We start from the raw sequence: 22,622 nt of genomic DNA, 5'->3' as shown, positions 1-22,622 counted from the left end.
TAATTAAAAAAAATACAGAAAAACTAAAAACTAATTGCTCAAACTTGGTTACTATGAAGAGGTTGTGGATGGATGTCTTCTTCTAACCAAAGTGCATTATTATATAATTGTGCAGCCACCATCTGGCCCTAAAAAAGAGTTACAGTGACAGCATGAGGGCACCAAATGCTCTCATTCCTTTTTTGGAATCATCAGCTTGTCATGTTCTTAAATATCCATCTGCAAAGAAGCAGTTTTCAAATGAAAGAAAATATCAAACATAATTTATTATTATTTTTTTTTACCTGCATGAAAAGAAAAAATATTTTTTTAAATAAATTAACATCCCTGGAGAAAGAAAAAAAAAAAAACGATCTCAAAGTGATAAAAATCAAACAGGTTCTGTTGCAGCGTGTGCATTTTCTCAAAATGGCAAAACAAAGATAGTAATAAAAATATTTTTACATTACATAGGATATTTTCCTTCACAGAAGGTTTTCATTTTTATCAGTGATGCAAACTGTAAACCCTCTTCATCCCCATCACTTTCCCAACACACACGTACAAAAAATCACACAGAAATTCTATGCCAGACTCTTCTTATCTAATCTGCAACAATTCGTGCTCAGCACAAACAGTGATCACCTGGCACAAAGCAGTGCACAGCAAACACACAGTCCTGCTTCACTGATGTCATCATCATTTCTTTAAGAAAGCTGTACGGATTGGGATATGGAACACAAAATGCCAGGAGAGCACAAGCCCATGAATATCTGGAACATCTCCTGCTATTCATTTTCTGGTGTGGCAAAGACTAAGTTGGATACTGAGAATAGTGATTGTCTAATGCTCATGGCTGAAGGAACTGTTTTTTTCAGTACTGGATCAGGTTCCCCACTGTTTGAAGAACTGTTGGTGTCCAAGTGTCATTGCGCCAGGACACGCACAGGACCACAAGAAAATAAACCCCCAGGAAAAAAAAACCCTCAAATAAACCAAAAAGCAGCTGTCTCTGCAGAGCAGAGGAACGTCTCCCTTCCAATATACAGCATAATCCTACTACCCTGACCCTTATGAGACTATGTCTCAATCACAGCACATCATGTGACAGTTCACACCACTGGAGAAGCCTGGCAAGGGCAGTTTGGCCTGATGGAACCAGATAAAACTCAGACCTCATAAACACATCCTTGCATGTTGTTCATTATCCAATGCTCTCCAAACAGACTCCCACCCTAACCATGCTCACTAACTGCATTCAGGTGTGTGAGCATCTTTGACTGTAAAAAAAAAAAAAAGGAAAATAGTGCAACTGTGCTGGGTTGCAGCAATGAATGGGGCAATACTGGGTTGGGGGGAGGCAAGTTACAATGACAGAAGGAAACAAAGTGTCTGATTTAATGGTGAGACATCTGAGAACGGGACCATGTATCACATGTATCTAGAACCAATCAGACTGTGCTTGAAAGCATGTACAATGGACGATGCAACATGCCAGAGACAGTCACATCTAAATACCGTAGTTATTGACCCCCCCCCCCCCCCCAAAGTATAAACACCATTAATAAAAAAAATAAAATCACAGATCAAGTATCACAGAGGATTCAGTGGCTGTTCTGTCACATCCTCCTCACCCTCATCCTCTTCTGGGCTGTCTTCAGTTTCTGTCTTGATCTGGGCAACACCTAAACGGTACAAGGTGTCACGGATCACCACCTCGCCTGGCTGGCAGCTCTGCACAATTTCGTGAATTTGACGGTTGACAATATCCCGGCTGGTCAGGAAGTCAATTAGCCGGTTATAGAGGTAATAGTGTGTGGCGTTGTCAAAAGTCACCCCCCTCTGCCGGATATTACTGGTTTTACTGTCATTGATGGCTGTGATGATGGCGCTGTATGGCTCCAGCTCCCGACAAAGGGAGAGGGCGTGGTGCCAAATGGTTGGATCGTTCTGGGTGCTCTGCTCTGTCCCAGCATGAGCAATTCTCCTTGAAGTGGATTTAGTGATCGGGTGCTGTATAGAGAACTCAGTAACTGTCATGTCCACACTGTAATGCCGTTCCAGCAACTCCGGGCAGGACACATACTAAAGGAAAGAAAAGGACAAAAATCAAGGGTACTGCTCAACACACCTGGGGACTAATTTCTTAAAGGTTTTTTTCCACTCTGTCCATTACACCATCACTCAGTCACTATTTAAAGGAGGGAAGAAACAGAAACCTGTTATGTTACTGAATATAAGCTATAGACTATACAGCAAAATACTTCACAACTTTTCCATTAAGCTATTCTTGATAAAATGGCCTCAGCTCTTAAAAGACTGCTCGAGTCTATGTACAATGTACCAATTATATAAGAATAATGCATGTCCTGATGTTTTACTGCATTTACAAAATTCCAAGTGAAGTGAGGTCTTCACAGTCCTGAGTGGTGTAGAACAGATAAACGTGAATCGATTGCTCACAATTTCAGAAAGTAGAAAGACAAGGGGGACACTCCATGAAGTTGCATGGTAATACTTTTAAAACAAATAGGTGAAAATATTTTTTCATTCAATGAATAGTTAAGCTCTGCAACTCGTTTCTGAAAAACGGGTTCGTGGAGGAAAGTTCATAGTCTGTGATTGAGAGGGACATGGGGGAAGCCACTGAATGTCCTGGGATTGGTAGCATGGAATGTTGTTATTATTTGGATTTCTGGCCACTGCTGGAAACAAGATTGTAGGCTAGCTCAACCATCAGACTGATCCAGTATGGCTATTCTTAAGTTCTTATGTCAAGAACAGCTTTGTGTCTTAATAGAAGCAGAAACGTTTGCTTAAGTGCATCAAACAATTCATGGCCACATGATCCCATATATCCACAGCTTTCTGAATGCAAATAGTTTAGAAAAGAATGCAACAGGCCTTTTAAAATAGTCTTTGTGAGGAAGTTATATTAGCTGTGCTTCACAAGGCTTCAGCTTTTCCCAATTCTTGTTTATGGGAACAGTCCTAAAATGTACACACCTTGGATGGTTCTGAGGGATTAGAAAAACATCCTTGATTCTTTCCCCACATTTGAGCAGTCAGTTCAGGGTAAGATATGTCGGCACACAGTGCCACCTGCGTGGCCATATCCACTACGTAGACTGGAGGCCAATGATGTGAGGAAACCAGAAGGTCCACATGATCCCGAGCACTTTCCCCTCTCACTATATACTTTGAGCCACATACGACCTATTGAGAGAACATAGAAGAGAAAGAGAGCAAAGTATAATTTTATTTTGAAAAAATTTATATGCCTGAAATCTACAATGCACACAAACATATGATATAGTAAGTTCTACATAAAAACATGATATATATACTTTTGAGCAAACTTCTAGCCATTCAAAAAGGAGACACAAGTAGCTGAGTGTATTCGGTGACCATGGGAATTTGTTATTTTGCCTTTGAAAACTGGTGCAAAGAACATACCTAAAAAAGTACATGAAGACTTGCATTAATACAGGCAGTCTGAATACTGGCCCCCAAGGTACCTTTCCAAGACTTTTCTTTTATGCTTTAACTCATCATACAGTGATTGCTGAAATGTAGTGAAATTGGGAAATATCTCAAGTAGTGCGTAGAGCCTTCGAGAGTGACTGAAACCGAACCTGCAGCCCAAATTCGCCGCTCGGTTTCAGTCAAAACCAAAATCATCGCGGGCAATAAACAGGCCTCCTCCAACACCACCACAGACTCCATCCTTCCACAAACCAAAGGCCCTCTCCAGGCGTACCTTTAGAAGCCCTGCTGGTTTAGTGACATCTTCAAGGCAAGAGCTCCAATCTCAAAATGGCTGCTGCAACTTCCCATGGCAGTCTTGTGAGGTTATGGCTGGAAATTGCTGCAGCCATTTTGACTGCAGAGCCATCATGGGCAGGAGCAACCGCCCCAAAGAGGACACTAGACCACCAACGCTTCTAAAGGTAGGGCCGTTGGGTGGTGGGAGGGCAGTGGGCAGAGAGTGGTCATGTAGAGGTCGCAGGTGGGGGGGGGGGGGGGGGGGAACGGAGTTTCGGTTTAAGCTGAAAATTCACTGGCATTTTCAGCTGAAACCGAAGTATGGTTGAATTCAGATTTTAGCCCAGTTTCGGCAGCGAGTCAAAACTGAAATTCAGTCAGCCTTTACAGTATCTTAGTGTCATCAAAGCTCAAGGGGAAAATGAGTATGCCTGACAAAAAGCACTAAAAAGAATTAAAAGGACAAGTTTCTTCACCCAATTTGACAAGCATCCCATCAAATTTCTCTCACTGGTGCTTCTAATTGAATCTGAACTCAAATACCAAAGGTTCCTACACTAACCCAAGTTATAAATCAGTCCACCTTCCTGCAAATCCAACGTCAGTACCTCTCAAGGAAACATCAGTATACAAAAAAAAAAAAAAACCATGCTGTAAACCAATTAGACATAACCATCTTCTTCTGCTTCCCAATCCCCTCCACTTTCTGGTCAAATTTGGGGCCACTAATCCAGGCAGCCAACTCTCTTGACACTTAAAAAGAAAATGCAAGCCAATGAGGTCTTACTGCTGTGTATGGATGTACATGACCAAAAAATATTTTTGATTTTCAAAATTTTCAGAGGTTTTTAAAAAAGTGTTTCACGCATTTGTGTTAATAACCTTTTTGTACACGTGTTATAGCTTTTCATCACCAATCAATTGTACGTGGGTTAATTTGTAGGTTTATGTGCATAAAATTGATTTTGTGTACAGATGGGCAGTCATTTAAAACAAATGGGCAGTCATTTAAAGCAAATTTCATTTGCGGATAAGAGTGTCCACTATGTGTAAATACTGTGCCCTCTTTAAGAAACGTGCGTACTACGTGTGCACAATGCGTACTTGTAATGACATCCATTTGCTAATGAACCTCCCCCCCCACTACACACACACAAAAAACATGTTTTGGGTGCCCATCCCTAATTTTGTGTACACTTGAAATTTTTCAGGTGCTCAAACAAATACACATCCTTATTACTGTGCTATAAATCACAGTGGAGTTTGGGTGTGCAAGCTGTCTATACCTGGTGTGGGCACACTTTGTAGACTTTTCCTCCCGTAAGATGAGTAGGAGGTTGGTTGGACCCAGTTCCATTCTGTACAAACTCATAAAAAGCCACTAGAGAGTAACGCAGCTTATCCTAAAAAGGAAGTTGGAAGATGGATCAACAAACAGAGACAGAATAGTTAAGGAGAGTAAAATGTAATATACAAGAACCGCATTTCTTTCCATGTATAATAAAAATCACATTCTGAGAATGCACAGGATGGCAATAATTATACAAGGTATGTTTGTATAAATGTAGCTATCACTGCATCTGCCTATGTTGTCAGATGGAGTTAATTGCAGAAAGTAAGAAACAGCTGAAGATAAAACTGAAAGAGTAAAGACAGTAGTGCAGGCTGGTAAATTGGTGCAGGCTGCAGAGGAACTGCCGCAGCAAAAGTAGCCCAAGCCAATGAAGGATGCGGGGGTGCCTGGATCAGTACCACAGAGGACAGTGTGAACAGAGTAAGGGGGACTACACTCACAGAAGCAGCGACTAGAGCAGGCTGCAGAAGTGACTGCAGCTACGGCAAGAACACAGAACTGGCTGTGGCCTAGATAAAATTAGCATTAAAAAAAAAAGCTACTGTCTTTTTTTAAGCTATATATTTCTACCCTGGCCTGGGAAGCTCTCAGACTAGCACAAAAACAATTTTTGCATACCTTTCTTATCTGCTAGTACAGTTAAGCAACACTACACACAGGACTGGGAAAATCTCATCCATCTTTCTAGTACAGCTAGCTAGTACCACAACACTGCCACTAGATGTCACAGCCACAGTTCCGTCTGGGCTGAGCGGGTGTCCTCCAATTGCATTGCTGCCAGTAGGGCATGGTGCTTCAATATTGTGTTTTCAATCTCTAGGGACAGGCAGGTTCCCTGTAGTCATAAGAACATAAGAGTAGCCATACCGGGTCAGACCAATGGTCCATCTAGCCCAGTATCCTGTTTCCAACAGTGGCCAAGCCAGGTCACAAGTACCTGGCAGAAATCCAAATCGTGGCAAAATTTCATGCTACAAATCCCAGGGCAAGCAGTTGCTTCCCATGTCTGTCTCAATAGCAGACTATGGACTTTCCCTTCAGAACTTGCCTATCCCTCACTATTTAAAATGTGATAGTGAAACAGCACCCCCTCACTGCGCTGGCAGGACTGTAGATTGAGTACTCCCTCTCAGCTTGGAGGGAACAGTGGCTGCCTTGTGTTCATTGCCTCACCCTAACCGTCAGTATTGTATGGATGGTTATTATCTTTCCTATCTAAACATTGTAGTTCCTTTCTGTTTTTCTGTAATTTTTTGATATTGTTTAAACCGCTTTGATCTGCTAGCTGGCAAAGGCGGTATAGGAAGTCCAAATAAACTAAACTGAAAAGTAGGATAAAAGGAAACTGAACAGGTAACGGTACAGCAAAACCCAGGAACTGCAAGCTTGAGGTCTGGATTTACAGAAAGCAAATCACCTAACATAAATGACAGAAGATAAAAACCTGCATGTTGTGTGACCCCATATTAGCAATGCCGTTTGGGTGCTGCTGTACAGGCACCAGACTTTTGGACGTCCAAATGGCAGGATCTAAAGTCCTCTCTGTACTTCTTCCCCCCTTCCCACACTGGCCTCCAGGGTAGGTGCTGGGCCAGCAGCTGGTGGGCACCACAATGACAATATGTGCAAGGTGTGTGTCCTTGGAGCAGAAGGGAGATCATAGCTGTCCCAGAAGGTATGTCAGAGTGGATGGGAAGGCCCCTCAGTTGCACTGCTCCAACCTCCCTCACAGGCATCGCCTAGGGTAGCTCTGATCTCACTTCTGCCCCAAGGACAGCCACCCACAACAACTGCTGAACCAGCACCTTGTACAGAGATAAGTGACCGTGCCTTAAATCAAGGATTGTTTTTATTTTTGTTACATTTGTACCCCGTGCTTTCCCACTCATGGCAGGCTCAATGCAGCAGGCAATGGAGGGTTAAGTGACTTGCCCAGAGTCACAAGGAGCTGCCTGTGCCGGGAATCGAACTCAGTTAGTTAGTATTTTCTAAATAGGGATGTTGCCGGGCAGACTTCTACCATCTATGCCTTACAAATGGCAAGGTATATGAGGTATCATATAGTAACATAGTAGATGACGGCAGAAAAAGACCTGCACGGTCCATCCAGTCTGCCCAACAAGATAAACTCATATGTGCTACTTTTTGTGTATACCCTACCTTGATTTGTACCTGTCCTCTTCAGGGCACAGACCGTATAAGTCTGCCTAGCACTATCCCCGCCTCCCAACCACCAGCCCTGCCTCCCACCACCGGTTCTGCCACCCAATCTCGGCTAAGCTCCTGAGGATCTATTCTTTCTGAACCGGATTCCTTTATGTTTATCCCATGCATGTTTGAATTCCGTTACCATTTTCATTTCCACCATCTCCTGCGGGAGGGCATTCCAAGCATCCACTACTCTCTCCGTGAAGAAATACTTCCTGACATTTTTCTTGAGTCTGCCCCCCTTCAATCTCATTTCATGTCCTCTCGTTCTACCGCCTTCCCCTCTCTGGAAAAGGTTCGTTTGCGGATTAATACTTTTCAAATATTTGAACATCTGTATCATATCACCCCTGTTTCTCCTTTCCTCGAAGGTATACATGTTCAGGTCAACAAGTCTCTCCTCATACGTCTTGTAACGCAAATCCCATACCATTCTCGTAGCTTTTCTTTGCACCATATGTACCATATGTAATGAGTTTATCTTGTTGGGCAGACTGGATGAACCGTGTGGGTGTTTATCTGCCGTGATTTACTGTGTTACAAGTATCTATACAATAGAAGCAGTTCAAGCAAATATGTCACATGCATATTCATTATGAAAATCCTGAAAACCATGCGGCTCAGTAGCCCTGTAAAACTGGATTTGGAAAACCCTCACAGAGAAAAATCAGCCACTCCATGATGCAGCAGAATTAGCCTACATGGTGGAAAGGACTACCTTTCTAGTTTACCTTGGTATCTGTTGCACTCCAGTGGATACCACAGAGTGTCAGTAAATGCTGCAGCTCTTCCTTACTGCACAAGTTGATATCCTCTATCTTGAACAGACCTTTCTGGAGTAGCTTCACCAGGGCACTGCCATTCCCTAAAATAAGAGAGCTATGCAATGAAATTCACATTATACACAACTTGCAATTATTTCATTAAAACAGGGATACCAAGTCAAGCAAAGATAACATTGCATAGAACAGAGGTGTGAACTTTGCCACTTTGTGATGTGCAACTGTCAGCTCACAGTGTAGCCTGTTGGTAGGAATGCAGAGCCATGAAGTCTGTAAGACAACTGTTTGCTGCCAACTCCCCTACTGCTTTCACTGCATGACCTCAATAAAGCTACTCCCTTTCCTTTTTTGTACCGTTTTGTTTCATGCTCCTGCAAATTATCATTGTGAACTCCCCAATAAAGTAGGTAAAACACTTTGGTTTAAATGCACTGTTTTAAAAATAAAACATATGCTCGCAGATATTTGACTGGTGGTAGTTAGCTAAATATCGGGGGGGGGGGGGGGGGGGGAAGCACATGTCAACTAAATATTGGCTAGGACCCACATAACTATGCTGTACCTTTAAATCCCCTGTTCCCCTTCCCGGCCTACTACCACCCCGTGGGAATCAACGGCCCTCCCCTCGCCACCCCCCAGGCTTACCTGATGTCCCTAGGTGATCATTGGGGGTAGGAGCAAATGCCACTTGCTCCGGCCCTTTGCAGCTTCTCCCAGAAAATGGTTGCTATGACCTCACGCAGCAACTTGCAGTACTACTCAAACTACTGCGAGCTGTTGCAAGAGGTTGTGGCAGCCATTTCCATAGGCCAGCCACAAAGGGAAGGAGCAAGGGGGCTTTGCTCCTGCCCCCAACAATCCCCATGGACTACCAGGGACCTCAGGAGGGTTGGGGGGGGCTTGCTCAGAAGGGGGAGGGTCTTTGATTCCCATGGGCTAGAGGGAGGGGGGCTATTTTGGAGTCCAGGAAGGGGATTTCCATCTGATATTCAGTGCTGGGTCCGCCTAGCTAAGTGGGTTAATTTAGGACAGCTTTTAAGCTGTCCTAAATTAACCCACTTAGCTATGCGGGTCCTGGCACCCACATAATGGTCTTTAGTGATCCCTAATGCCGCCCCCTGTATTGCACCTGACCTGCTTACTTTTTCTGAGGCCAGTCAGAGGTGATGTTCAGTGGCACCGCCCCCTTTAGTGCTGCTGAATATTGGGGTTAGGCGGTGGTGATTTAAGCGCGCAGGAGAGGCTTCGGCCTGCTTAAATCACTTGAGTACTGGCTAGATGGTGTCATTATGAAAGTCAGTAATATAGATGAAATGAGCTTTGATGAGAGGAAATTGTGAGTGATTGTGTGCCTGCTGTTTACAAAGAACCTCTCCGTTACAGGTAAAGCAACTTTGTTATCTCCTCAGACAAGCAGGATCAATGCAGCAAGGTGAGTAGTGACTCCATATCTGAGAGTGCAAGGTCCCAACAAGCAATCCTTGACTTCCACCAGAAGGACTAGCTGTTAACCCTCTCAGCTCTATGATCCACATTTCCTCCTGGCAACCATCTTTTCAGTCCTCCAGCCTATAGTTTGCCAGACCTTGGCTGTTTCCTCGACTTTAATGGAAGTTCCACTTTTGCTGCCATCTCAGCAGCTTGATTCTAGCTCCTAGCTTCATCTATTCCTTGAGGTTGCCTTGCTTGGGCTCCAGTACTACTGTTTGTTCTGGTTAGCCCTCTCTGCTAAAGCCCTGCTGGCCACCAGAACCTGGGGGCTCAGCTCAAGGAGACGGTGGACAGGACATGCAGAACAGCTAATTGTTTGAACCTGAGCTGTCACAATCACCTTGGCCTGCATGTGCCTGACCTTGACTCAGAGCCACTTCACCTCTGGCAGACTATGTCATAATAAAAGGTGGCCAATGTTGTTATTGGTTGTGGCATCCCAGAGAATAGAGTGCTTTGAGTGGATGAGACTGAAGCACATTATGTGAAAAAAGGTTTGAAGAATAGTCTGTCCGAAGACAGCATCTCCTTTTGAAAACTGATCAAGACAGTAATGCTTCCCTGTACAACCTGAAGGAGCTGGAGCTGCCCTAATGTAAAACATGGTGACTTGGTTGTTGATTCAGATGAGTAGCACCAGCCCATGGATCCGTTGTTTGAGAACTTATAAAATATAATAAATATCCGAGAGCTTGAACTGACCAACATGGAGAGATTTATCAAGCAAGGTTTATGATTCTTGTATGCACAGGTAATACAGATGGGTTCTCTAATCCATGTTGGATGCATCTGTAATTGTGATTAGGTGGTGCTGAAGCTGGTGACAGGTGCTCCTCAAAATGGTGTCAAATACCCACCTTTCTGTGGTTACAATCAAAGCGGTTTACACATTATGTGCAGGTATTTTGTACCTTGGGAAATGGAGGGTTAGATGACTTGCCCAGTGGGAACATAACTCATTTCCCCTGGTTCTCAGGTCACTGCACTAACCATTAGGCAACTGACTGACAGCAATCTGGGAGGAACATGAAGGGCAATTCTATACGTGTACCCTTGGATTTTGATTGATGCTGAGACCTCACATAATGCAACTTATTAAATCCTTTTTTTTATACGTTAAGAACTCTGAGGAGACTTGTTTTTTGTCTGCAGCTGATTTTTGTATGGTGCTATGGTCAATTCTATCTCCTGTTTTAGATTATTGAAATTCATTACCAGTTTTATAGTTTATTTAGACTTACTAGACCGCTCTAGCTGCCGAGGCATTGCAGAGCAGTTTACAAAACTACAATCAAATGAAGACAGGAAAGTACATAAGTAATGCCATACTGGGAAAAGACCAAAGGTCCATCGAGCCCAGCATCCTGTCCACGACAGCGGCCAATCCAGGTCAAGGGCACCTGGCTAGCTACCCAAACGTACAAACATGTTATACATGTTATTCCCGAAATTGTGGATTTTTCCCTAGTCCATTTAGTAGCGGTCTATGGACTTGTCCTTTAGGAAACCGTCCAAACCCTTTTAAAACTCTGCCAAGCTAACTGCCTTCACTACGTTCTCCAGCAACAAATTCCAGAGTTTAATTACACGTTGGGTGAAGAAACATTTTCTCCACTTTGTTTTAAATTTACTACACTGTAGTTTCATCGCATGCCTCCTAGTCCTAGTATTTTTGGAAAGTGTGAACAGACGCTTCACATCCACCTGTTCCACTTCACTCATTATTTTATATACCTCTATCATGTCTCTAATTGATACGAAAGATCTACAATCAGAAAGATGATATAGAGTAAAAACTCATGCTAGAAATCCCATCACTGTGGGTCTCCGAAGGCTTGCTTTCAAGTTTGCTTTAAAAGATTTCAAAGAAAGGTCACTGTGAAACAAAAGCAGTAGGGAATTTCAGATTGAATGATTAAGAAAGAAAAAGGCATTGTGTCTAGTAGATTCATAATGCGCAGATTTGGGGCTAGGATGGACAAGATGGTGATCTTTAATGGAGCGAACATAAGAATATCCATACTGGGTCAGACCAATTGCCCATCTAACCCAGTATCCTGTTTCTAAGCGGTAGCGTCTTTACGTCAGTCTCAACAGCAGACTATGGACTTTTCCTCCAGGAATTTGTGCAACCCTTTTTTAAACCCAGATACACTAACTGCTGTTACTACATCGGCAAATAGCTCCAGAGCTCAACTATTCGTTGAGTGACTCCTATTTGTTTTAAAAGTATTTCCATGTAACTTCCTTGAGTGTCCCCTAGTCTTTGTACTTTTGGAACAAGTAAAAAAATCAGTTCACTTCTACTCATTCTATACCACTTAGTATTTTGTACACCTCAATCATACCTCCCCTCATCCGTCTCTTTTCCAAGTTGAACAGCCCTAACCTTTTTAGCCTTTCCTCATATGAGAGGAGCTCCATCCCCTTTATCATTTTGGTTGCTCTTCTTTGAACTTTTTCTAATTCTGAAATCTTTTTTGAGATACAGCGACCAGAACTGAAAGTAGTATTCAAGATGAGGTCACATTATGTGCTGCTGCGGCTAGGAAAGCGAATAGAATGTTGGGTGTTATTAGGAAGGGTATGGAGTCCAGGTGTGCGGATGTTATAATGCCGTTGTATCGCTCCATGGTGCGACCGCACCTGGAGTATTGTGTTCAGTACTGGTCTCCGTATCTCAAAAAAGATATAGTAGAATTGGAAAAGGTACAGCGAAGGGCGACGAAAATGATAGTGGGGATGGGACGACTTTCCTATGAAGAGAGGCTGAGAAGGCTAGGGCTTTTCAGCTTGGAGAAGAGACGGCTGAGGGGAGATATGATAGAAGTGTATAAAATAATGAGTGGAATGGATCGGGTGGATGTGAAGCGACTGTTCACGCTATCCAAAAATACTAGGACTAGAGGGCATGAGTTGAAGCTACAGTGTGGTAAATTTAAAACGAATCGGAGAAAATTTTTCTTCACCCAACGTGTAATTAGACTCTGGAATTCATTGCCGGAGAACGTGGTACGGGCGGTTAGCTTGACGGAGTTTAAAAAGGGGTTAGATAGATTCCTAAAGGACAAGTCCATAGACCGCTATTAAATGGACTGGAAAAATTCCTCATTTTTAGGTATAACTTGTCTGGAATGTTTTTACGTTTGGGGAGCGTGCCAGGTGCCCTTGACCTGGATTGGCCACTGTCGGTGACAGGATGCTGGGCTAGATGGACCTTTGGTCTTTCCCAGTATGGCACTACTTATGTACTTATGTACTTATGGTCTTATTCACCATCTCTTTCCTAATAATTCCTAGCATCCCATTTGCTTTTTTGGCCACTGCCACACATTGAGCAGAAGATTTCAGCATATTATCTATGACGCCCAGATCTTTTTCTTGTGTGCTAACCCCCAAGGTGGGCCCTGGCATCAGGTAACTATGATTTAGATTATTCTTTCCAATGTGCATCACTTTGCATTTGTCCACATTAAATTTCATCTGCAATTTGGATGCCCAGTCTTCCAATTTCCTAAGGTCTTCCTGCAATGTTTCACAGTCTGCATGTGTTTTAATAACCTTGAATAGTTTTTTGTCATCTGCAAATTTAATCACCTCACTCATCGCTCCGATTTCCATATCATTTATAAATATTTGAAATGGCACCAGTTCCAGTACTGATCCCTGTAGCACTCCACTATTTACCTTCCTCCATTGAGAGAAATGACCATTTAACCCTACCCTCTCTTTTCTGTCCAATAACCAATTCCTAATCCACACCAGAACATTGCCTCCTATCCCATGACTTTAATTTTCTCAGGAGTCTCTCATGAGAAACTCTGTCAAAAGCTTTCTAAAAATCTAGATATACATCAACCAGCTGACCATTTATTCACGCCTTCAAAGAAATGAAGGAAATTGGTGAAGCAAGACTTACCATGGCTGAACCCATGCTGACTCTGTCCCATTAAACCATGTTTATTTATGTGTTCTGTAATTTTATTCTTTATAATAGTTTCCACTATTTTACCTGGTACTGATGTCAGGCTTACCAGTCTGTAATTTCCCGGATCACCCCGGAACCCTTTATATTATATTGGCCTTCCTCCAATCTTCAGGTACTATGGATGATTTTAATGACAGGTTACATATTACTAACAGCAGATCAGCAATTTCATGCTTGAGTTCTTTGAGTACCCTTGCTAGACAGTGAGGCATATTTTCAAAGCACTTTGGGAGGCTAAGTTCCATAGGTTTCTATGGAACTTTGGGAGGCTAAGTGCTTTGAAAATAAGCCTCTAAGTGCTTTGAAAATGAGCCTCAGTAGGAGAAAGACATGCGAAGAAACTGAATGCATTACAACTAGCACAGAATGTTGCTTTCCATTGGGGGTTGCATGGATTCTTTGCAATATGTGCATATTACCTTGAGCATGATTTCACCACATTGGCTTCTCCAAAAGCCTATATAAATCTTAATGGTTAATGGCTAGAAAACAAAGGGGAGCATTAAATGGCCATTTTTATCAATAGAGGATGGTGAATAGTGGAGTGTTGCAGGAATCTATATTGAGATCGGTGCTATTTAACATATTTATAAATGATCTGGAAATTGGAACATGCGAGGTGATTACATTTGTAGATGACACAGAACTATTTAAAGTTGTTAAAACACATGTGGACTGTGAAAAATTACAAAAAGACCTTAGGAAATTGGAAGACCAGGCATCCAAATGGCAGATGAAATTTAATGTGGACAAATGCAAAGTGATGCATGTTGGAAAGAATAATCTGAATGTTAGTTAATTGATGCTAGGGTCCACCTTGGGGTCAGCACCCAAGAAAAAGATATGGGTGTCGTAGATAATATACTGAAATCTTTTGTTCAGCATGCAGCGGCAGCCAAAAAAGCAAACAGGATGCTGGGAATTATTAGGAAAGGGATGGTGAACAAGACCACAAAATACTATAATGCCTCTGTATTGCTCTATGGTGTGACCTCACCTTGAGTACTGCGTGCAATTCTGGTTGCCATATCTCAAAAAAGGTATAGTGGAATTAGAAAAGGTTCAAAGAAGGGAGACCAAAAAGATAAAATATTTATACTCCAATTTGATATGTCCAGTGCCTTTGACACTGTTGATCATAACATCCTTCTAAACATCCTTGACCTTTACGGAATCTGTGGAGCTGTGTTAAAATGGTTCAGTTTTCCTAAGGTCTAGATCATACCAAGTGAAACAATCAGGTACAATTTCATCAGCATGGTTCCCTGTTTGTGGAGTCCCCCAGGGCTCTCCATTGTCCCCATCCTATTTAACATTATGTTGATTAAATTAGGCAATTTCCTTGAGTAAAATGGTCTCCCAACTTCCATTTATTCAGATGATGTTACCATTCATATTCCATTCACTAAAGAAATAAATAAAATTACTCATATCATCAGATTAGGTATCTCTCTAATGGAATCTAATATTTTGTAATCTGCATGGATATCAGATGGAGCAAAATATAAAGTATGTTTGTTTTATTTATTTATTTGACAACCATGTGGACTGCCTCCCCTCCCCCCCAACAGCATTAATTCCACTATACTCTCAGACAAAGAAATCTCAATCATAATGAATGTGACTAGAAGAATTTCAGAATTACCTGGTACTGGTTCTGCATTAGGGTTCTTGTCTTTCTCTGTGTTGACAACAACGGCCCCCCTCATCAACGGGGCAAAGAATGGAGCAATGATTGAGGCATCAAACTTTGTGATAGGGATACTGGAGGGGAAAGCTGCCTGCTCGATCACTTCTGTTTCCATGGTGGACCAAAAGTCCTCCATATTTACTTCACTGGATGCCAGAAATTCTGGCCAGGTAAACTACGAGAGACAGAAGATTTCATTTTTTTTCCACTGTCTAGAACACAGTTATAGCAGTTCAAAGAAATAAACAGCAAAAGTATTCAACCTTTCAACGTGTAAGCTAACAAGGAGGCTCTCTCTTTCCCTTCCTACTGTACCTATTATCTGTCATCCTTTATGTAACATGGAATTTTATTTTTACATTTGTTAGTTTTTACAACATTTTTATATGTAAAAATTTTACAAAAATGCATACAAGCAAAAATACTTGATACAGCAAAAAGGGCAATTAGCATACCAGAAAGAATTAAAGTATCTATAAACAGACATCAGTAAGGAAAAGAAAATGCAAATGCTAATTTTACTGCCCTTTAGTCCCCAAAAGTGACCAAGGAAAAATAGAGGATTATAAACAAGAAAAGAACATTTCAAACTATATAAGACAATAGTCGCCAAGCATATACACACTTAAAGCCCACTATATCACATGATTTTCTGCCACCTGAATAGCTCCTACTAATTGGATAGGAAACTACTTACCTATTTTTACATTTGTTTTTACCTCTGAGTGAGCTTAGCAGTACACAAGATAGCCAGGTTGGCAACATCTCAATTCCAAATCCTCCAAATATTGCAGAGCAGTGGTTCTCAAACCTGGTCCTGGAGGCACCCCAGCTAGTCAGGTTGGATATCCACAATGAATATTCATGAGAGAGATTTGCATGCACTGCCTCCACTACAAGCAAATCTCTCTCATGAATATTCATGATAGATATCCTGAAAACCTGAATGGCTGGGATGCCTCCAGGACCAGGTTTAGAAACCACTGTTGTAGAGAGATAGTGATGTATTTATATGCTGAATAATTAATTACACTTGATTCAATTATATGACATTCTGGATATCACAAAAATAGCTGAAGGTCAACTAAAAGATCTCTGCAAGAACTGTTTTTCGTCAAGTTAAATTACAGCCAGCTCCGATTATAAGGAGCATGGGCACAGCATTACAGATAACAAAAGATAACAATTTCCAAAGAACAATAACAGAGCCTATTAGGAGCTCCATCCACAAGAGGTGGTTAACTGGTCACCGCAGTACATAGGGGAAAGAGACAAAACTACGAATGAGTGGAGCACGAAGTGAAGAGAGAGCTAAGGCACCAGCCATACTCAATAGAGGGAGAAAAGCAAAGGAAAGGAAGACAGGATTAGGAAGAGAGACTTAGGGGAAGGGAGCAGGAAAATTTAAGGTTGGGCTCAGGCTGCCCTCACACACACTGTTGGTGGGGGGTGGGGGTGCTGATTACCAGGGATGACACACATGACAAACATGTTGCCTACCCAAATTATGTGGCTAAGCTGACTGAAAGAAAAACTCTTGGGTTTACCAGCTTCTCTGCATGTCTACAGATAACAAAAGAACATGGGTGTTCCCTAGGATAGACCACTTATTTGAGGTTTTCAGACAACAGCTCTCAAGTATTGGACAAAGCCTTATCTGTGGTGATAACTAAAGGTCAAGCATTACTGACCTCTGACGTAATACGGCCATTCCTGGACATGTGATCCGAGTATCTGGCCTGCAAATACCAACTGAGTCAATCCAGACTACCTTTCCTCCTTCATCTCTATCTCAAATACCATAAATGAGTGTCCTCTTATTTTAGATTTCGTAAATTGTTGAAAGCTCATTTATTTCATTAACAAATACATTTGACTGATCGGTCCTCGAGAGCTGCAGTCCGGTTGGGTTTTCAGGATTTCCTCAGTGAATATTGCATGGTATCTATTTGCATGCACTGCCTCCACTGTAAGCAGGTGGGTCTAGTGCATGTTTATTGGGGAGGTTCTGGGAGCCTGACTGGATTGCAGCCCTCGAGGACTGAGGTTGGACAACTCTGATCCAGATGCATTGTGACTTTTTCTCCATTACCAATGAGTCTATGCTTAAAGATTATTGTCCTTGATTTAAGCAAGATGATACCTGCTGAGATTTTTAAGACAATGTGTTGAAACAAACCATTTTTAAAAAATTTTATAATGCTAAAGTTGATCAATGGCTATTTTGTTCATTGTCAACACTGTTGTGTTTATTTTATGTACACAGTTATGTTCCTTGTAAAAGAAAAAAACAAAAACACGCTTGATAATATTGCTCCTATTAGGTCTATAACTGAGAGGTGATCAAATATTGCTCCATGATTTTCAAATAATATTAGACAAGCAAGACAATCTAAGAAAGAAGGAACGAGTTTGGAAGAAAAATAGTTCAGAAATTAGTTTGCAAGAATACCGCTTGTGTCTTATAGAATATAAAAGGCTAACAATGATTATGAAAATAAAAGAGCATTATGATAAGGTGATTTCTAATTTCCATCTATTCCAAAAGAACTTTTTTCAACTGTAAGGAAATTGGCTTCTAGACCAGTAGATCAATCAATCTTGGTTCTTCACCCCCAAGATTTTGCAAAGGCATTTAGTACTAAGGTTTCCAATATTGTGAACTCATTGGGGAATATTTCTTTACCTGCACACGAAAATGTTATAGGTACTGAATACTGGGAGGAATTTGCTCTGACTACTCTAAAACAAATATCTACTATAGTAAGTCATTTAAATTTGAATCCCTGTCCCTTAGATGTGTGTTCTCCTTCATCGATTTTGACTGAGGCTTCTGTTCCAACTCGCTTGAAAAAGGCAGCGATATGGCCGTTGTTGAAAAATGAGAGTCTGGATCCGAAAGATCTGGCAACTATCACCCAATATCCTCACTTGGTTTTCGTGCTAAAATCTTGGAGAAGGTTTTGCTATCTCAGCTGCAGGACTTCTTAGACTTATATGTGCTACCCATACTCCGCCCCAGAACATACCTATACGCAGAGCCGCCGAGGGGGGGGGGCAAGGGGGACAGTCTCCCCTGCCTGCCTCATTGGCTTCGGGCCCCCTGCATTCGAAGTGGCAGTCAAAGATCGCCTCCCTTCGGGCCTTCCTTCCCTATGTCCCGCCCTCGCGGAAACCGGAAGTTACATCAGACGAGGGAGGGACACAGGGAGGAAAGGCCAGAAGAGAGGTGATCTGCGACTACCGCCTTGAATACAGGGGGCCTGGAGCAGAGGAGGCAAGCAGGTGAGACCACGGACTGCAGTAGTGGGGGGAGCAGCAAGGGGAGGCAGCAGCGGGGCGACAGCGGCGGAGGCCTTGCCCAGGGTCCAGCCTAGTCTCTTGGCGGCCCTGCCTATATGCGTGCCATATAAAGGTAAGCGCTGTTTTGTAACCGTGCACACTTTAATGCACATAGCCCCTGGGGTAAATTTATAAAAGCTGTTTTACACATGACAAGATTATATAATTACTCCTATACATGATATTCTTGTTTACACAACTTTTTGTAGATATACCTAACCCTTCAAAAATCCCCTCCTTTTTAACCAGCTTTCAGGATCTGCACTCTCTATATGGTTTATTTATAACCCGCCTTTAGCATATTAGAGTTTATAGTGGAGGAGTAGCCTAGTGGTTAGTGCAGCAGACTTTGATTCTGGGGAACTGGGTTCGATTCCCACTGCAGATCCTAGTGACTCTGGGCAAGTCACTTAACCCTCCATTACCTCAGGTACAAATAAATGCCTGTATATAATATGCAAACCGCTTTGAATGTAGTTACAAAAACCACAGAAAAGCAGTATTTCAAGTCCTATTCCCATTAAACTTACTATACCGCTTGGCTTTGTTCAAGATCACAGAGGTGTACAAAACAATTCAGAATTAATACGAAAAGAACTAAAAAATTAAAAGGAAAGCCCAGACCATTCACACATAAAAATAGTTAAAGAAGATTTAAAAATGGTTAAAAGACATAGTTCCCCAGGCAATAAAAATGCTAACCCCCAGGGAGGGCAATGTCAAAAGCAACCAAAAAGTAATAAGCATTAAGTAGATGTTTAAAACGCCTCAATGACCTCTCTTCTTTAATGTTTGGGGAATCGCATTCCATAGGAAAGGAGCCAAATAAAGAAATGCTCCTTTCCTACTCGAGGCCAAGCGAGCCCTGTCCAAAGGAGGAACAGTTAATTTAGACATAGTCATGGGCCACAGTACCCTCCCCAGGCACATAAGAGGTAAGTAATCCTACTAACGAATGATGGACCTTTTCATTATATGCCCTGTGTGTTAGCATTAATATCTTAAACAAGATCCTGTATCGCACAACATCAACAAATACATAAATTATCAAATATAAAAACATGACAATCATATATAATAACAAAATTAGCCTCCAAGGCAACATTACATAAAAACAATACATTCAAACATTGAAATGGCCTCCAAAGCTGCCTTATATGTAGCAGAATAAATACCTCCATCCTTTTCAGGTCAGAGGATGATGTTAACATGAATATACAAGTGAATCACAGATTATATTTATTTATATGGAATTACTCTGGTGAACGTACCTCCACATTTTTTAATGCTAGAACATTTTCCGTGTTCCTCTGGGCTATTTCTACTTTTGGCGCAATGCCACAGATTCCACAGATCATGTCGTTGAAGTCTCGGATGGTGAGGCACTCGAAGGCCCAGTACCCACTACAGAGGAGCTCCTGTAGCAGCAGCCATTCCTCCGGGCTCAGCGGCTTTTCTGGAACAAAAGAAGGAAGAATGCAACATAAAACAGCACCAAACAGTAAAGGATTCACATTAAAGGGAAAACTTAAGACTGCAATATGAAACGGAGAGAAAGAGAAGTAGAAGGAAAATATAAGGAAAGCTAAGAGACTCTGCATGAAAAAAAAATGCCCTTTTGTATTATTTTTTTTACATTTTTTTTTAATGTAAAGGGAAAGGGGATGGGGATAAGATTTGATATACCGCCTTTCTGTGGTTACAATCAAAGCAGTTTACATACTATATACAGGTACTTATTTTGTACCTGGGGTAATGGAGGGTTAAGTGACATGATGGGGCTCATTTTCAAAGCACTTAGCCGTACAAAGTTCCATAGTAAGGCTAAGTGCTTTGAAAATACGTAGTCTCATTCTACTTGAGCCATCAACAAACAGAGATATTTTTGGTTAATGATTTCTCAGAAAACAGTTAGGTCATATGAATTTGCTATATGATCAATTCTAGAACTTTACAATAAACTGAACACAACATTCATCAAGTTATGAATCAAATGTAGCCAAAATCAGTTCAAATGAAAATCACAATAAGCATTTTATCTCTTTACGAATGTCTCTAAGGGGTTCATTTTAGATAAAACTGGAATAGCTAGTTATTATCTGTACACTTCGTTACAATGCATACTGGTCCCTAATTAATAAATTGCAGTAGGTTTTGCAGTTACCACGCGATAATTGCCAAAATTCGCACACAGTAACTACAAAACCTCTCCACTCCCAGCATTTTTTGGGCAAGTTGCCCTGCAGTTAATGCAGAAAATAAGTCACTATCACACATTAACTGCACAGAAGATAACATGTGATGACTTTAGCTACATCTCCTGAGATGCAGCTAAACGCTCTGCATGATCTGTTTCATCAACAGTTAATGCATGACAATGACCTCCCAATTAACTGTAATACTCAGTCTCTGCCCATTCTTCATCCCAGATTAAACACAAGAACTGGTGAATGTTAACAGGAAATGTGCAAAAGAATCCGAGGAGTAGGGTACATACGCTCTTCCAGAAAACCAAGGGAGACGTAGGTTCAACAAGGTGATCTTTATTGAGACAACGTAAAAGAGTTTTTACTCTTTCCAAAAATACAAGGACTAGAGGACATGCAATGAAGCTACTAAGTAGTACATTTAAAACAAACCAGAGAAAATATTGCTTCACTCAGCGTGTAATTAAACTCTAAAAATCACTGCCATGGAATGTGGTAAAAGCGGTTAGTTTAGCAGAGTTTAAAAAGGGGTTGGATATATTCCTAAAAGGAAAGTGCATAAACCATTATTAAAATGGACCTGGGAAAATCCTGGGATAAACAGCATAAAATCTATGTTACCGTTGGGGTCCTGTCAGGTACTTGTGACCTGGATTGGCCACTGTTAGAAACAGGATACTGGGCTTCAACCTTTGGTCTGTCCTGGTATGGTGATACTTATGTATGTACTTAACGCTGCCTATATATGTTTCCACATGTGTATATGTTATGAAAATTACCTAATTTGGCATCCAATTACCTGGACCAGGTGGACCTACACCCTTCCCAGCAATCGGGCTAAGAATAAGAATACATTTTAGCTTTAATTTTTGCTCCTGTTCTTGTTTTAACTTAGAAATGTGTGCTGTGTGATAGGACACAGTAGACTATCTCCAACAAGGTGTTCTTTTCTTTCCTGTTATTTTATTTGATTGTAAACCACTGAGACCTATTGTAGAATTGGCAGGTTATCAAATGACCAATAAAAATAAACAAAGATAATGCTGTTTTACTGGAAGAACTAGCTTACAAAATTACTCTGTTGAAGATAATTACCACAGGTAAAATGCTTTTTTACCTGAAAAAACTTTAAAAATTGACATTAATAGTCACAGCACTCTCTTCTCAACTGCAGATGGGAATATGGCATCATCTCTTAAAATTTGTAGAGAAAACACAAGTAAAGAAACATATTTGCTACATGCACCATGCACCCTCTACTGTTATTTTGATGAATATTTTTTTTAACCATTTTGGCTACTGTGAAGACAGGAAAATAACTGCAAATTGAATATGCTTTTCCTCCTCTCCTCCGGTGATTGGGGGTCACTTAACTCCACTATCCCAACCTCCCCACCCCCCCGGTACCTTTAAATCCTTTAGGTCTTTGCCAGCAGCAAGCAGAAACTCATTTCTCCTAGTCACGTCAACTCAGAGCCTTTCCTGTGATGCAACTTCCTGGTCCTGCAAACAGGAAGTTGTATCAGAATGACAGCTTGGGCCAGCGTGAGCAGTGGGAATGCGTTGTTGCTCACTGCCAGTGAAGAACTAAAGGATTTAAAGGTACCGGGGAGGGGGAGAGTGAAGTGGCCTCCCTCCTCCCCAATCTCCTGGAGGGAGAGATGCCAGGAGTCTTCAGCTGGAGAGGCTTGGCGATCCCCGCCAACCACATCACCGCTGTTATACTGCTGGGTAGCCCTGTACGCACTCTGGCCCAACCACTGATGCATGGGGGCGTTCACATGAGAGCAGCATGGGCGGGTCATGGGCATTCTAA

General features: G+C 41.7%; 1 protein-coding gene across 2 annotated transcripts in view; it reads right to left on the bottom strand.

Moving 5' to 3' along the window:
* Positions 1-295: 295 nt before the first annotated feature.
* Positions 296-22,622, bottom strand: part of HMGXB3 (HMG-box containing 3) — a 115,196-nt gene continuing 92,869 nt past the window's right edge. For both annotated transcript variants that reach the window (XM_030212274.1, XM_030212273.1), the window contains exons 15-20: positions 19,871-20,055; positions 15,213-15,432; positions 8,038-8,171; positions 5,031-5,147; positions 2,986-3,195; positions 296-2,064 (exon numbers count right to left, since the gene is read on the bottom strand). In XM_030212274.1, coding sequence (XP_030068134.1) covers positions 1,573-2,064; positions 2,986-3,195; positions 5,031-5,147; positions 8,038-8,171; positions 15,213-15,432; positions 19,871-20,055 — 1,358 coding nt within the window. In that variant the 3' untranslated portion in view covers positions 296-1,572. The remainder of the gene's footprint in view (positions 2,065-2,985; positions 3,196-5,030; positions 5,148-8,037; positions 8,172-15,212; positions 15,433-19,870; positions 20,056-22,622) is intronic.

Source organism: Microcaecilia unicolor, chromosome 8, assembly GCF_901765095.1.
Source record: "Microcaecilia unicolor chromosome 8, aMicUni1.1, whole genome shotgun sequence".
In the NCBI taxonomy this organism is placed as follows: domain Eukaryota; kingdom Metazoa; phylum Chordata; class Amphibia; order Gymnophiona; family Siphonopidae; genus Microcaecilia; species Microcaecilia unicolor.
The sequence above is the reverse complement of the archived record's forward strand: the minus strand, read 5'-3'. Positions and strand labels throughout refer to the sequence as shown.